Raw genomic sequence first — 16,451 nt, 5'->3', positions numbered from 1 at the left:
GACACATAAGGTCCCATTAATTCCCGATTGTCAGTCAGGTTTTAGGAAAAATTTTACCAGCATCACATGCCAATACAAACGAGGAAAAAAAGGATCTAATTTGTCTTATTTTGTTTTACTATAGTTAAACCTTTGACACTATTGAGAACACATTATTACTTTTCTAATAGCATTATATTGGATTTTCGAATAATGCCATTACATTATTTGAAAATTACGATTCTGACTAGTACTGTTGTATGGTTATTAAAAATAAAAAAATATTTTAAAATAAAAATCTAATAAAACAAAAAATAGAATTTGGTCTTTGCACACTATATATGCTCTTTTCCTGTTGTTTCTTTTTTCTTAATACAATTTTTCCAGATATTTTTAAACTCTTCGTTTTTGTTTTATTTTTTTAATTTATTAAATATTAAGTAGTAGAAATAGCGTTATATTACTGATGGCATACTAATAGTGATGGAAACGTCGTTTTTTTTTGTCTAAGAAAATGATGTGATTCTTCTCGCAATTAGTTTTTAGTAAAAATTGTTTTTTGTTACAAGCAAATAAAGTATTTTGTGAATTTGAATATTTTTTCGGCAATAATTATATTATATAATAATATGTTTTAATTATTCAACAAAAAAAATAGCAACAACAAAAAAAAGACAATTACTCTAAAAACAGCAACTTGAGAATCACGATAACAACAACGACGGTTAGTATTTTCTCCTACCATAAGCATGATATTAAGTAATATGTGACAGTCTCGGTAACAGGTATTTACGTCAACGTGTAAAGCATTTGTTTGTAACGCCTACTTAAAAATGTTAAATGTTACTAAAAAAAATGGAAAAATCGCATTTTTCTTTTTTAATTAACAAAAAAGTGACTTTCACCCTTTTTCCAATTTAATCCAATTTAGGTTCCTAACAGGAATTTCTAATCTAAATTCCTAACAGGTACTGTGTTAACCATAATATAAGGAGAGCCTCCGATTAAGTCGGAACTATTGGTGTCTCAATGTGGTTTGTTAATATTTAAGATACAGTTAAATTGGTAAATTACTTATTTGTCCTGATGATTAAGATGGTGAAAACAGAAAAAAAATTAACATCGCGTTTTCGAGAAAATGTGAAAATTGTACTTTTGTTAAATTAATTCTATGAGAATTCCCTGTATATTTTTACATAAATCAAAAGATAATTTTCTTAATAAAAAAGTTTATCAAAACTAATAGCCTAAATCTAAAAATATATGTCAGGGTTCTAGATGCTTCGCCATGGTGGGTAATTGTACATGTAAGAACTCAGTATATTGAATTCATATTTCTGATAGTTTTATAATTTATGCAAGTGATTTTAATTGTCGTATTGCAACGGCGTACAGCCTCCAGAACAAATTTTTTTAGGCACCATCTTTATAAACACGTTTAATTTATTGATAATGTACTTGATGCATGAGAATTCTTTTATTTTATTAAAGGGCAGGTCTATTTCTGATAACCCGGCACACATAACGTTCCTAAATAAAAATGGCAAAAGCACTATAGATTTAGAATGGATATCGAATACACATTTGCCTCTTATTCAAGCTTTTGAAGTATTATGTCACGTAAGTTGCTCTTATCACTTTACAATTCTAATAAGACTTTTCACCCCTAACACTAAAATAAATAGTAATCCGTATCTGTATCTTCTGTAGCTGCTAACCCAAGAACTACGCCCGTTTTAAAGTGGGATTTCCAAGCTATAAGCAACTATAAAAATTTAATGCGATGTTCCAATAGGCTAGTTTTTAATTTTAACCTAACTCTTTCATATAAAAACCTTTTAGCTACTATTTGGGATACTGCAGAAACATGCGGAATGGTGAGTGAACCTAATCTTAATTGTGCGCGCAAATTAAACAAAAACCTTAATGATAAACCTTGGTTTGACAGCGAGTGTTCTTCTCTGAAAAAATAAATTAAAAACGCTTTAAAACTATGCAAGGAAAATAGTCTTTCGGAGCCTTTTCGCTCACAGTTCGCAGAGGCCAAAGAAAAACTTTAAATACGGAACTAAGAGGAAATAGTAGAAATATCAAAGTTTAATATTTGCTTCATTTTCTAATACAAAATCTTCCAATGAATTTTGGCGCGCAGTTAGGCAGTTCAAACAAAATAAAAACTTTTGCGACCTACCAATTGATTTATGGGAAAATTTCTATTTATCAATTAATAGCCTCAAAATTGAATTACAGTATAACTTTTTTAATGCTAGACATTTATTTTTAAACCACAAAATTTCAGTTTTCGAAGTTACGAAGCTTTAAACCGTTGCAAGAATGGCAAAAGTCAGGGCGAAGAGGGATAGTTCAGAGTAGGTCCATATGAATTTTTTAAGGCTCTACCTTCCATCTAGATAACTTATTTAAGTTCCTTGTTTAACAAAATCATAAAATACCGTGCGGTTCCGCATAATTGGGGTGGTATTATCATGACAATGCTCCATAAAAACGGCCCCGTTAATGATCCGAACCATTATCGCGGTATAGCTTTTGTCAATTGTATTGTGAAGCTTTTCAAAACGATAATTTTAAGGAGCCTGGAGGTATGGTCAGATGAAAACAACTGTATCCTGGAGGATCAAAGTGGCTTTCGAAAGTCCAGAGGGTGCGCCGACAACATTTTTACATTAATGATATCTGCTCGATTGCATCTGCGTTGTTAAGTTTATTTTTAGAACGATTTTATCTTTTTCCCATTTTGAAATATTTGGAAAAAATAAAAAAGTTGCATTTTTGAAAAAGGGCTGTGTTTCGTTTATTTCAGCGTATTTTTAAAATCTGTAAAAATATTATTAGGATAATTTTTTAAGGACAACGCATACCTGAATTTAGTTTTTGTTTTCGACGTTTCGGTTCTGAGATTCCATCCTAAACTTCTTTTTTTCTTAAGGCGGCCATTTTGTTGTTTTGCTAAATTAAAAAGATCTTTTTTTCCCTTTAAAATGATTGATGAACTTTAAATGTATAACACTTTATAAAAATATTTCATTCTTATGTCAAAAAGTTACAAAGTTCATTTTTCGCAGGGTTGGCCATGACTACGGAGGCCATTTGTCGTATAAACAATTATTATTGTTTAATGATTTAGCGTCATTTACTGACAATTCTGCAAAATATTATTTATTTGATTTCACTTTTTTCTTGTTTAGTAGTTCTTATCTTGTTAATTTTTTGTTCTTGTTCTTGTTAGTGTTAAATCGTTTTTTCGTATCTAGTTGTCTTCGTTTGTATTTAGTGAGTTTTGTTTAAATTTTTAATTTCCGAAAATGGCCATATGATATACCAGTGAAGAAAAATTTGACATATTGGAATGCTATATTAGATGTAATAGGAATGCAAATCTTGCAATTGCCAGATATTTGGAACTGTATCCTGAGTGACAACAGCCAGGTCCAAGACTATTCGCTAGGGTTGTCATGAACCTTAGAACTCATGGAAGTTTTGAAATACCAACGCCAGAAATTTATCAAAGGGACAATGAAGCTCGCAATGAAAACATTTTAGACCATTTTAATGCAAACCCGAAAACATCAACCCGAAAAGCTGCAACTAATATGAATATACCAAGGACTACCATTCAAAGAGTCCTTAAAAAAATAAATATCGTCCATATAAGTCTACTATTGTTCAAGGTTTAAGAGATACAGACTACCCAAGACGATTAGAATTTTCAAACTGGTTTGTAAGGCAATGTCAAGAAATACCTAATTTCAGCAGGAAAATTTATTTGGACCAATGAGACTTTTTTAGCAACTGCGGATTATTCAACAGGGAAAATCGTCATTTTTGGGCTTCTGAGAATTCTCATGAAGTGGCTGAACGTAGGCTACAAGTAAGATTTGGATTTAATGTATTGTGTGGCATGTACGGTAAGTTAATTCCCACTTCACAAAAATGTTTTTTTAAGTAAAATGCTATAATTGTTTTTAGATACTCACCTTATTGGACCCTTTATTTATAACCAAACACTGACAGGTCAAAGACATTTAAATCTTTTGAAAAATCAGATATTATCTGCCATGAGAGCTATAATACCTGAAGAACAAATATGGAGTGATGTGTGATTTCAACAGGACGGGTGACCCGCGCATAATACTCGGGATGTTCAAAACTTGTTAACGCAAGCATATAACAATAAACTTATCGCGAAATGCGGTGCTGTAAATTGGTCTCCAGATATATACCCCTGGATTTTTTCTTGGGGGATATGTTAAAAATGAAGTTTACGAGTTTAAACCTCCTACGACTCTCGAACAACTAGAGGACAGGGTTTGGAATGTCTTGAATAATATAAAGAAAAACACACAGCGCAAAGTAACTAGAAGTGTCTTAAAGAAATGTGAAAAATGTTTTGACAAAAATGGCCGTCATTTTGAATACTTTAATTTAATATTATTGTTACAATAAGTTAGCAAGTTAGTAAGTTAATAATAATTGTGTGTACGACAAAATGCCATTAAAAGTCATGACCACCTCAGCGAAAATAGCCGCCATAAGCAAAAAAGAAGTTGAGGATGGAATCTCAGAACCGAAACGTCGAAAACAAAAACTAAATTCAGGTATGCGTTGTCCTTAAAAAGTTGTCCCAATAATGTTTTTACAGGTTTTAAAAATACGCTGAAATAAAAAAAATACAGCCCTTTTTCAAAAATGCAACTTTTTGATTTTTTCCAAATATTTCAAAATCGGAAAAAGATAAAATTGTTCTAAAAGCGGCCCTAAATTAGTAACTAAATGCCCTACAACTTTCCCCATTTAACCAATTTTCTATCTCTTATAGTTTCCAAAATTGTTACAGGATTAATTACGCTTTAGACGGGATCTGGAGAATCCTAACTTTTATTCATTTGGTTAAAATATTTAAAAATGACCTTGTTATAAATCTTTCTTTCAAAACTTTATAAGTAGGAGACTGCTGACTGGGACACCCACCATAATTACAACCTTCGATTTTTAATGGAATTCGCCAATATTTTTCATTGAACCACTATCAACGTTATCTCCACTTTAATTATTTGTTATTGTTTACAATATGCTGTGCATGGAGAAGATTTCACGGCAATTGAATTGGTCAACCGGTTTACTAAAGCGGACGCCAGTGGCGCCGCATGTCGAATTATTACGATTTGTCCCGTATTTGTACTTTCTACTAGGCACTCTATGGTTTTCTTATTAGTGATTTATGTATGGGTTTTGGTTGGGCCCATAGCGGCTAAACCAATAAAGTAACGAGCGAAGTTCCTTAATCTCCGGTCTTGCGCCCAGACGTCTTTTGGACTGCTACTGAAGCAGTTCCGCGTCGCATCTGGGGGGGGGAGGGTCTTTCCAGCTCCTGCGTCTGTCGAAGGTGAACCGTGCTGTCCGCTGTGACGGAGAGAGATTAATCGTGTCGTAAAATAAATCTAGTATCATCTCTTTCCGCCAGCACATTTTTAGCTAAATTAATACTAAAAACTAAAATTCATTAGTCTAGCCTGGTTCTTTTTTTTTTATCATTTAAATTTAACAGGGTTTCTGGAACCTATCAGATCTAGGGAGTTGTTCTCGTTGTTTAGAACTTTTAAATCAAGACTATCGAACAAACTCAACTGCCTAGAAATAGTCCCTGTAAACCGGTTAGTCTTGCCGGACTATTATTTTTGTAGTAACAAAATACCCACATGTACACCCAATTTGGGCTACACTGTTCATTACTTTAGAAGCAAAAATTCTATTGTCTATTGTCTAATAAGAAAGTCATAGCGATAATAAGAGTCATATTAATAATTTAACCAAAATTAGGCAAGTTAGCTTTGAAATATAAAAATAACATCAAGTAAACCTACTTAATTTACAATAAATAAGCAAAAACATCGCCATCTTATTCAATAAATTTCTGAGCCCACTTAAGCACGCGTCTTGTAGCTTTTAAGTTTCATTTTCTATCTATTGATCCAATTATTTGCCTAATATGTGTTTGAAGTTCTAAAAATAAGTAGAGAGGTGTTAGGCCTGATGACCTAGGTAGCCAACGAATCAGGCCACGTGTCGCAATCCATTTAGTGTTAAACAGTCTATTAAGAAATATTCTTACATCATTTAGTTCATATGGAGGAGCTACATCCTGTTGGAAATAGATTTGTTGCCGTTTCTCCAAGTTAACATTATCCAAATATTCTTCCGGCGCTCCAGATATTATGGGGTCAACATATCTCCTTGCAGTCAAACTGGCATCATAAAATACAGGTCCTATTTCTTGTAGCCTATTAAGGCGTACCAAACGTTTATACTAAATTGATTTTGAGGGTTTCTGGGATCAGTAAGGAAAATATTTTCTTGGGACCAATAGTGTACATTTTTACGGTTTGCTAACGTGTAACTGTCAGTATTTATTTATTTTGTTAAATATCTATGGTTACTGTCATTTTAATATTTAAAAAATAATTTATTTGTTTTGCTCTCAAAAAGTTCAAAGCCAACTTACCTAAATTTGACCAAATTATTAATATCGCTGTAACTTTGTTATTTTTAGGTTTAGGCTCTTTGTTTAAATAAACCTTTTATTTTTAATGTTTTCTTTTGATTTATGTAAAAATATACAGGAGATTCCATTTAACAAATGTCAATTTTTGACATTTTCTCAAAAACGCACGTTTATTTTCTTTTCTGTTTTTACCATTTTAATCAGCAGAAAAAAATCCTACCAGTTTGCTAATTTATCCGTCCTTGTATCTTAAATATTAACAAATTCCAATAGTGCCGATTTAATCCCTGTATTTACACTTACCATCTTTTGTGTGAAAGAGAGGCTGCTTTAGAGAGCCTTCCATTAAAGGTGATACAGCGCCATGAGGATTTTGCTGGAAAGCAGCTGTTTCCATATAATTTCCTGATACTATTGTAGCTGTGTGAGGAATAGTTGCTGTTTTATTTAATACATGGACCCTAGAAAATTAAAAATTATTTGGATAATTTACTAAAAAATAATAAATTTATTTACCTATCGTTTGCAGTATTCACAGTTTTAATATAATGCTCTCGTGTTACCTTAGCTTCCATTTCAGCTCTTTGGTGTACTCTTAAGTGATATCTTAGCGTAGATTTTAGAGAAAAAGCTCGCGAACATTTGGTACACTGCAAAATTTTACAGATGTAACTATTCAGTTTAATATAACATTGTTGTTATTATTTTAACAAGCTTGGATTTACCTGAAAAGGTTTTTCCAAAGTATGAGTCCGAAAATGTCTAATAACGTCCGAAGGTTTTTTAAATTTTTCGGTACAGTAATTACAAAAATACCATCGAACATCGCCGATTTTCTTTTGGCGTATTGAATATCTACGCACTCCACCTTCTACACGATTTTCTGTCACTTTTATCACGTTTGTGCCTTTGACGTGAGGTGAAGACAGTGTTGTAGGTGATAAGGACTGAAATATTAAGATATAGTTGTCGGCAATACCAAGCGGCATAGTCTCGATGTTTCAGAATTTGTACGCACTGTATACTTAACATGTGCCAATATTTTTAATAGAATACAACTGAACGTTTCTGTAAAACCAATTTTTATCCAATTACACTTTAATTCAATAAATATAATTGTCCACTTGTAAAAATCCTTAATTAATTTGTTGTGCTTTGCTGAGAGTTGATAGTTGTTGATAATTAATTTCTCGGAAATCACTGAAGATTGGTATAGGAACAACTTATACAAAAACAATTATAAAGTGATACCGGATCGGAAAATAAAATAATATACTAGGGGTATAAATTAATATAAAGGGTATTTCATTTAAAATAACAAAGTTGCTAATATTTTTTGGTACAAGCGGCAACGTTGTATCGCGAAAAAAATTTTTAATCGTTAGATCACCTGCTAAAAACCATCATACCAAATTTTCAAAAAAATCCCATTTTCCGTTCTCCGTAAACATCTAAGGTACCATCAACCATCAATCAACCTGTACCTTAGATGTTTACGGAGAACGGAAAATGGGATTTTTTTGAAAATTTGGTATGATGGTTTTTAGCAGGTGATCTAACGATTAAAAATTTTTATATATATATATATATATATATCCATATATATATATATATATATATATATATATATATATATATATATATATATATATATATTGGTGTTATTGGTGTTTTATTATAATTTTAATTGATAATGTTAACTACAAAATGTTTTAATTTTTTTTCTAACATAACATTTTTAACAATATTTTAACCCAACATGACATGTGTAATTAACTAAGGAGTACGGAATTCATTTCAAAGGTACTATCTTAGTCAGTTATCCTTTTTACTTACATTATTTTCCTTTAAAGCACTGCTTACATTATTGAGCAACTTTAAACTACCCATAACCTTATCAATGACACTTTCTGAGTCTGTGTCCATGTCTTCATCATTAAGATGCACTTTCGTCATGTGGGCATTTAGTGTGGCAACTTTTGTAAAAATGCATGTGCACTTTATGCATTTGTATACTTTTTGATTGCCTTTTGGGGCTGTATGGGTTTTCTTTACGTGAGTTCTTAAATTTCCTAAAAAGACCAAAACGATTTAGAAAACTATCGCAAGTATATAATATTAAACACAGTTTAGAAATAAATGAAGATAAAGTGTGAGATTTCATGGTGTTAAATGAATACAAAGTTATCATTTGGAAAAAAAATTAATCAACAACATTGTGAATACATCGTGTTACAAAATTCGGTGCAAATATTTTAAGAGCTTATTGTTGGAGTCAAAATAAGACTTCTTTTTCTTATAAGCGTGTGTCCTAAAATGCACTCCCTTAGAGCTACGGCCCGTGCAAATTGCTTGAAGTAAATCGATTATTTGGAACCCTGACTAGAGTTCTGCATCAAATCTTCTGAAAATTTGCAAATCTTGGCTTCTTAGGTGCTTTTTTCATTTTTTGTGACAAAAGTGATGTAAATCCAATTTTAGGAGGATTTACCCTTTTAATGGTCCCTGTCTTATGTTTGTGATAAGAAAATTAAAAATCTAGCAATACCATTTAATTAGGTATGAAAAAATCTGAAATTTTTGCCTTTTGCATTTTTTTGGTACAATTAACCGTCTTCGAGAAAATGTAATTTTTGTCAAATTAAATTAATTGTATCGAAAAAATGCAAGAAAAGATACTTTAGATTTTTTCATGACTAACTAGATGGTGTTCTAGATTTTCAAATCTTATCGAAAACATAAGATATAGGCCTTCATAGTGGTAAGCCACCCTGATTCGTTCCCTAAAATTGCGTTTACTCCATTCTTGGGACGAAATATCTCAAGAACACTGAAAAAAACGGAGACTAGCAAATTTTCTAAAGATTTAACGCATAAATGTAGTCAGTATTCCAAATCACAAATTTTTTTGAAGCAATTTGCACCGGCTGTAGCTCTGAAGGAGTGCATTTTAGGACACATATTTTTATAAAAAAAAAGTTATTTTGACTCTACAATACGCCCTTAAAATATTTGCACCAAATTTTGTAACACCCTGTACAATCAGGTTTAAAACATTATTTTACATATTATTGTTTCAAATTTTTCAGATGAAATAATTAATGTGGCAAAAGGGGAAGTTATTGGCACTTTAAGCAGACTCGTGTAATGACATAGTCAAAAATTTTTAGTGATTTAATTTGTTTAAGAGATTCTTTTCGTTTAATTTTTTTTAAATATTTAATACTAAGGTGGAAATAAATTTGTTTAGTTTAATTTTTTTAGCAGAATTAAGAAAATTTGAATTCTGTAGTTATTTGCCGTTTTATAGTAGTTATTGGCATTTCTTTTTTACATTAGTACAAGTAAATAAAAATGTAGGTACCTACCTAGTAAAAAATAATGCTTTTTAGTAGAATTATAAATTATTTATTACTTATAACAACCTATATTAAAAACCTAATAATTATTAAAGTCTTAAAAAGTTTGCCTTATTACAAATTACACAGAATAATATAAAAAATAACATGCAACACAGAAAGCAGATATCATAAATCTAAACCAAAAATTATTATTCTTAAAAAAAATTCTATTTTATGGGCATTATATAAGAAAAACTTTATTATTATTAAACCAAATACGTAGGACATTTAAAAAGGTCTACAATAATTATTTGTTTTTGAGGCATCGAGAGCAGGTCCGGTGTTATTGATTTTATTGATATCTGTAGTCAAATAAAGCACAGGGCTGGGATTTTAAAATCACGACTCGATCTCGATACGATCACGACTTCAAATTCGACGACAAGAAAGGTGCTTCTAAATTTCAGTCGTCGGCTAAACTCGTTTTATTCGATTTGATTTAGGTTTCTTAGAAAATATTCAACATTTTCCCTAATATTTGACAGATGGAAACGTCAATTGTCTTTTCTATTGATAAACACTAAGAATTTTTATTTATTTTATTAACTTTTTTCGCCTCCGTGTTTTTTTAAATTAAATATATGCCTATATTATTTCTTCAAAAATAAAAAAAAAATTCATTTAAAACCATCACTACCCATTGGGAAATAATAATTGAATTCTTGGAAAATCACAAAAACTTGTTGTGTTCATCCACTTTTGGTTTTAATATGGCACCATGGGTGCAATCAATAGGACCTATAACACCAGGGAAATTGGATCCCTCCATAAATGTTAATTTATTAATTTGTCTCTCATCTCTTATATTTGAAAAATTCATAAATCGGTCAATAATGTCAATAATTTTATGGATCCAACGACTTGCAGTAGTTGCTAATTCCAAATTTAAAATCTTGTTCAATGCTTCTTTATTAACAATATGTGGCATATAATCTTGACATACTAAAACTGCCCATTCAATGGTAACTCTACTTCCTCTGCCTCTATTATTAACAAAAGGTTGTGGAAAATAGGGTCGAATTAGATCTATTAGTTGAATTTAAGAAAGCTTCTTGATATACAAATGAAAACCTGGTATGACAATTAGTAAACAATCAATGAAACAAAGACGTTTTAGAAAGGATGCTGACACATTATAAGTAGGTATTTAATAAGGAAGAAGCTATATCGTCTGATGCATACGATATACCCAAGCGTGTCGTCGACAAATCGTTATAAACTAGGCAATCCGCAGGACACTCACGATTAAAAATTTTTTGTAAAAAAAATCGTAATTTTAGAATCCCAGTACAAGTTTTTTATTTTAATACTGCCGACGTTTCGACCTATATTAGGACATCCTTGGGGACGCTACAATGGATGCAACTAGTGCTTATTTACATAATAAAATAATTAGTGTTTTTTTTCTTGAACTTTAAGATATTATAAAGTAAAACATATAGACAACAAGAGACATTATAAACATAATTGGACTACTTAAACAGATATAACAGACTTATTATACCTCAAAAATGCTTATAATATGCAATGGTCTTTTTTTATGACTACAGAGTATAATGTTTATGGACAAAATGTTTTCACTTTTCATGTAAGTTAAGACACAGGAATAAGGGAACACTTAATAACTATTTTACTCAAGATAAATAAATAAAATTTGGTATATTGATGGAATTGCTATAAGAGCATCTTTTGACATATTCAGTTGTTTTCCGTCATTTCCTGTTTAGCAGGAAGTGACACTGACTTATTTTAAACGAGACACTTGGTATATTAATATGTATTTTGATAGAAAATAATATTCTGAGAACAATAATACTGCATTTGCTACTTGTTGTTCAATACTTCAATACTAAAATAGTTTTCATTGCATTTTATGACTTAAATCTCTTACACGCCTATTTAAAATGTCCAAACCAGTAATTTTGGCATTTACTTTACTTTTTTAAAAAGCACGTTATTGGGAACAACCACTTTTGAAATAAGGTTTTCTTTTCTCAATAATTTCGTATGATTATTTTTTAAATCGGTGGATAAATAAGCCCATAAGAAGAAAAAAATTATGTCATATAAATAAACGTATTTAATTATTAGAAATAGCATAGAAGGCTTTGATTTCTTGACTAGGAAGCTGCGTTATGACGCGTTCATGAATTATTTTTTTCGATTGACATAATACATGAGATTTTGTCAAATTCAATTATTATTTGTCACTCCAATAAATTTGCCGCAGTTTTTTAAAAGAATTCTTGTGTTTACTAATATTTGAAATGTTTACTGACCATATTTCTGGAAAAGTGCTTAAAGTAATAAAACACAATGAATATTATTTTTCAGTGATTATTTACTTGATTATAAATTAAAAATTGCAATGCATTTATGGCTCCTGATTTCAAAATTTAACAAACTTTCTTTTTGAAGCACTGATACCTCAAGAAATTTGTAAAAAAAAAATTATTGCTGAAAATGTTGCCATTCCAAAATATACATGTTTTGATATAAAAAAATAAGGATAAAATAAGAAGTTTTATATCAAAATTATTTCAACAGGTAATAAATATCAACATTATGTTATTTTTAATAGGGTTTTAATATTTTGAGTTATATTTTTAAGAAAGAGAAAAAATATTAGGCAAGCTTCCTAATAATAGAAGTTGTATAACTGGTTTCTGCAACAACGCGTCGCCCATGTACCTATTTCTTCCGAAGTAAACCTAAATAGTTTTATGAGCAAATAACAGACAAAAACGACCTTTTGGCAAGTTCTGGATGGCTAGATAAATTCAAGTTCAGACATGGAATTCGTTTCTTGAAGGTGGGTGGAAAGAAACTTTCTAGCGATGTTGCCGCTGTAATACCTTTTCAAGAAAAATTGAGGTCGGTTGTTGCAAAGATGGAATTAAGCAGTAAACAAGTTTACAATGCGGATGAGTCCGCACTTTTTTGGAGCAACTTTTTCAGGAGGTTCATCAAGATAATATTTGCATATTGGGTGATTTTAATCTACCTAATTACGTTAACTGTAACAATTCTCAAGATAAGCATATTTTAATACTGCAAAACTTTATAACTTTTCTTAATTGCAATCAAAGCAACTCTATACAAAATTCAAATAACAGAATTCTTGATTTGGTCATAAACAATAATGAAAATTGCATAGTGGAAAAATCTTTGGATCCGTTGTTAACCGAAGATACTCACCATCCTGCTCTTGATATTTCGTTAAAATATTGCCACTCTATGAATTTTAAGCGTAAGACACTTTTTAACCTACAAAATGCATTTAACTTTAAAAAAGCTAATTTTCCTAATTTATATGATGCCTTTTCAAAGACTGATTGGTCATTTATGGAAGCTACGGTTTCTGTGGAGCATCAGTTTAAGGTCTTTTATGATTTAATATTAAAGGAATTGGACAGTTTTGTACCAAAATATCCTAATATACCTAGGAGAAATTTTCCACCTTGGTTCACAAATAGTATTATAAGGGATATAAAGCTTAAGAGTTTTCATTACAACAAATTTAAAAAATATAGAAGAACCGATGATATAAACACGTTTAAATTGTTACGCAATAAATCTAAAAGAGATATATCTAAATCTTACTATCAATACGTTTCAAATGTGGAAAGCAGTATCATAAATAATCCTAACAAATTTTGGAGTTTTATAAAGAATAAAAAAAATACAAGAGATATTCCTAAAGATATGTTTTACAAGGACACTCCTATAAAGGGCCCCCTTGAAATAGTTAATTCCTTCGCTGACTACTTTAAACGATCTTTTTTAAATAATAATTTACACCCTAATTCTCATCATACCCCAAATAACTCTCTTAATATAAATATTTCTTGTTTTTCAGAACGCGAAGTACTCAATGCTTTAAACAAATTAAAACCTAAATTTACAACAGGACCGGATCTTATTCCTGCATTTATTATTAAGGACTGTAGGCATATACTTGTAAAGCCTTTACTTGTTTTGTTTAACAACTGTCTTTTATCGGGGTCTATTCCCGCATTATGGAAAGTTTCCAAGGTTTGTCCTGTATTTAAAAAAGGTAATAAGTCCGATATATGTAATTATAGACCTATATCTATAATTTGCAATTTTTGTAAAGTTTTTGAATTTTTAATTCACGATAGAGTTTTTCCGTTAACCAAAAATATTATTATTCCCCAACAGCACGGATTTTTTAAAGGAAGGTCTACGAGCACAAACCTTTTGCTTATAACTCAGAATATTGCTGAGGCAGTTGATAATGGGGAACAGATGGATGTTATATACCTGGATTTTAGCAAGGCTTTCGATCAATTGAATCATAGTTTAATTGTTGATAAGCTTAGTAATTTTGGATTTTCAGCTGTCTCTCTTCAATTGTTTCGCTCATATCTATGTGGTAGAAGTCAGTACGTGGAGTTATACGGCGAAAGGTCAAGCTCCTATGATGTAGTTTCTGGTGTCCCGCAGGGATCTGTGCTTGGACCGCTACTGTTTAACTATTTTATTAACGATATTGGTGATAAATTGGATTGCGATTTTTTACTTTATGCAGACGATATTAAGTTATATAATAAAATAAGAAATCTTGCAGATTGTCATAGATTGCAGTATAATCTTGACTTGGTAAATGCTTGGTGTGTAGAAAATGGTCTAAAGTTGAATGTTTCTAAATGTAATGTTATGACATATACCAACAAATTAAAACCGTTATTATTTAACTACGCTTTAAATACGACTACATTAATACGCACAAATTCTTTTAAAGACTTGGGAGTGTACTTTGATATCAAACTGTCTTTCTCATACCATATTGACACAGTAGTCTCAGAAGCGTCAAAATCATATGGATTTATTTATAGAAGCACTAAGGATTTCAGAAATCCAGATGCCATAAAAACATTATATTTTGCATATGTACGATCGCGATTGGAATATGCTTCGGAGATATGGTCGCCGGCTTATAATGTACACATTAACAATCTAGAGCAAGTGCAAAGGCGCTTTTTAAAATACTTATGTTTTAAGTGTGATAATGTATACCCACCTCAGGGTTTTCCACATGATGATCTGCTCCAACGTTTTAATATTTGTTCCCTAGAAACTCGACGAACCTTTTCTGCTCTTATGACATTGCATAAATTACTTAATTATCTAATCGATAGTCCGCCATTAGTGTCAAAATTATATTTTTTTGTGCCTCGTCTCAATAATAGACATCATACCACGTTTCATCTCCCTACTCCTAGAACAAATCTACTTAAATTTTCACCAATTTATACCATGTGTAGTATTTACAATAATGATGCTCATTTTGACATTTTCAATATTACAAAGGAAGCCTTATGTCGCTCACTTGAACACTAAGCCACAAGTAACCTGAGTTTGTATTAAGCTATTTTTTGTAAATAATATAGCCATTTCCGTTAATAAAAATTGAGGCTTATAGTCAGCACATTAGGTTTTGATAGTTTTTGTTACTTATTTTCTATGCCTCTTATTACTTTTTATGTAATTTTTTAGTTAGTTTTAGTTAGCTTAGAAGATTTTTGTAACAAGTTATATATACATTTTTCTTAGTTAGCATAAGTTATATTTATGTATTTGAAGGTCTTTCCTGCCTTGTAGATGGGTATTTATTTACCTGTAAGGCTTGTATTGTAAAATAAATAAAATAAATAAATAAAGATGAAAAATCAGTTCCAGGTAGACAAATAGCAAAATACCGTTTAACTTTTATGCCGTGCTGCAATGCTGCAGGAACGCACAAAAAACCGATGCTAGTGTTGGAAAAAACAATGAATCCAAGAGCATATAAAAATAAAAAATTACCAGTTGTATACAAGGCACCTAGCAAAGGATGGATGTCGAGATCCCTCTTTATGGAATGGTTTAAAACATCTTTTATACCAGAGGTAAAAACTTTTTAACCAGGAATAAACAAGCCTCATAATCCCTTGCTGTTAGTAGATAATGCACCTTCTCATCCCTTTCATCCCGCCTTTAAAGAAGTTAACAAAAATCATATTATTATGCATAAGGGTGAAAAGATACTAGCCCTCTTAAAGCTGTTTAATTTAAAAGATGCTGTAGATATTCTTGAGTCATCATGGAGGACCGTAGCAAAAGAAACCAAAGCCACTGATATAGCCACATCCAAAAAGTATTATATTATTAATTACTATTAATTTATACATAAATATGTATATATCTACCAGATCTATAATAATAAACACATTATGTATTATATACATATTACATATGTATGTTTAAAAATGTTTGTGTACTTTATTATTTTTTTTTCTTATAACAGTATTATTAATTTGTTCTGTATAAGCATTTGCATTACTTATTCTATAAAAGTGAATATAATATATTTTTTTAACTTAATGTTTTAATTTTTTTAACTAATATCCAGTAATCCGGACACCTCGCTAATCCAGGCATGTAACGAAAGGATATCTGGGCTACTGAAACTATACTGTATTTATATGTGTCCTCTTATTTCTTAATTTTTATTATAAATTTCTTTAACCTTGATCTTGCCACTTTTT

The 16,451-nt window shown here is 30.6% G+C and overlaps 1 protein-coding gene across 1 annotated transcript in view; it reads right to left on the bottom strand.

Moving 5' to 3' along the window:
- LOC126736933 (zinc finger protein 236-like) overlaps positions 1 to 16,451 on the bottom strand; it is an 81,338-nt gene that overhangs the window by 50,414 nt on the left and 14,473 nt on the right. Inside the window, exons 8-11 of the mRNA XM_050441587.1 lie at positions 8,336 to 8,571; positions 7,225 to 7,446; positions 7,016 to 7,149; positions 6,803 to 6,960 (exon numbers count right to left, since the gene is read on the bottom strand). Coding sequence (XP_050297544.1) covers positions 6,803 to 6,960; positions 7,016 to 7,149; positions 7,225 to 7,446; positions 8,336 to 8,571 — 750 coding nt within the window. The remainder of the gene's footprint in view (positions 1 to 6,802; positions 6,961 to 7,015; positions 7,150 to 7,224; positions 7,447 to 8,335; positions 8,572 to 16,451) is intronic.

This window comes from Anthonomus grandis, chromosome 5, assembly GCF_022605725.1.
Source record: "Anthonomus grandis grandis chromosome 5, icAntGran1.3, whole genome shotgun sequence".
Taxonomy (NCBI): Eukaryota; Metazoa; Arthropoda; class Insecta; order Coleoptera; family Curculionidae; genus Anthonomus; species Anthonomus grandis.
Note: the sequence above shows the minus strand (reverse complement) of the source record. Positions and strands in the feature narration are given on the sequence as shown.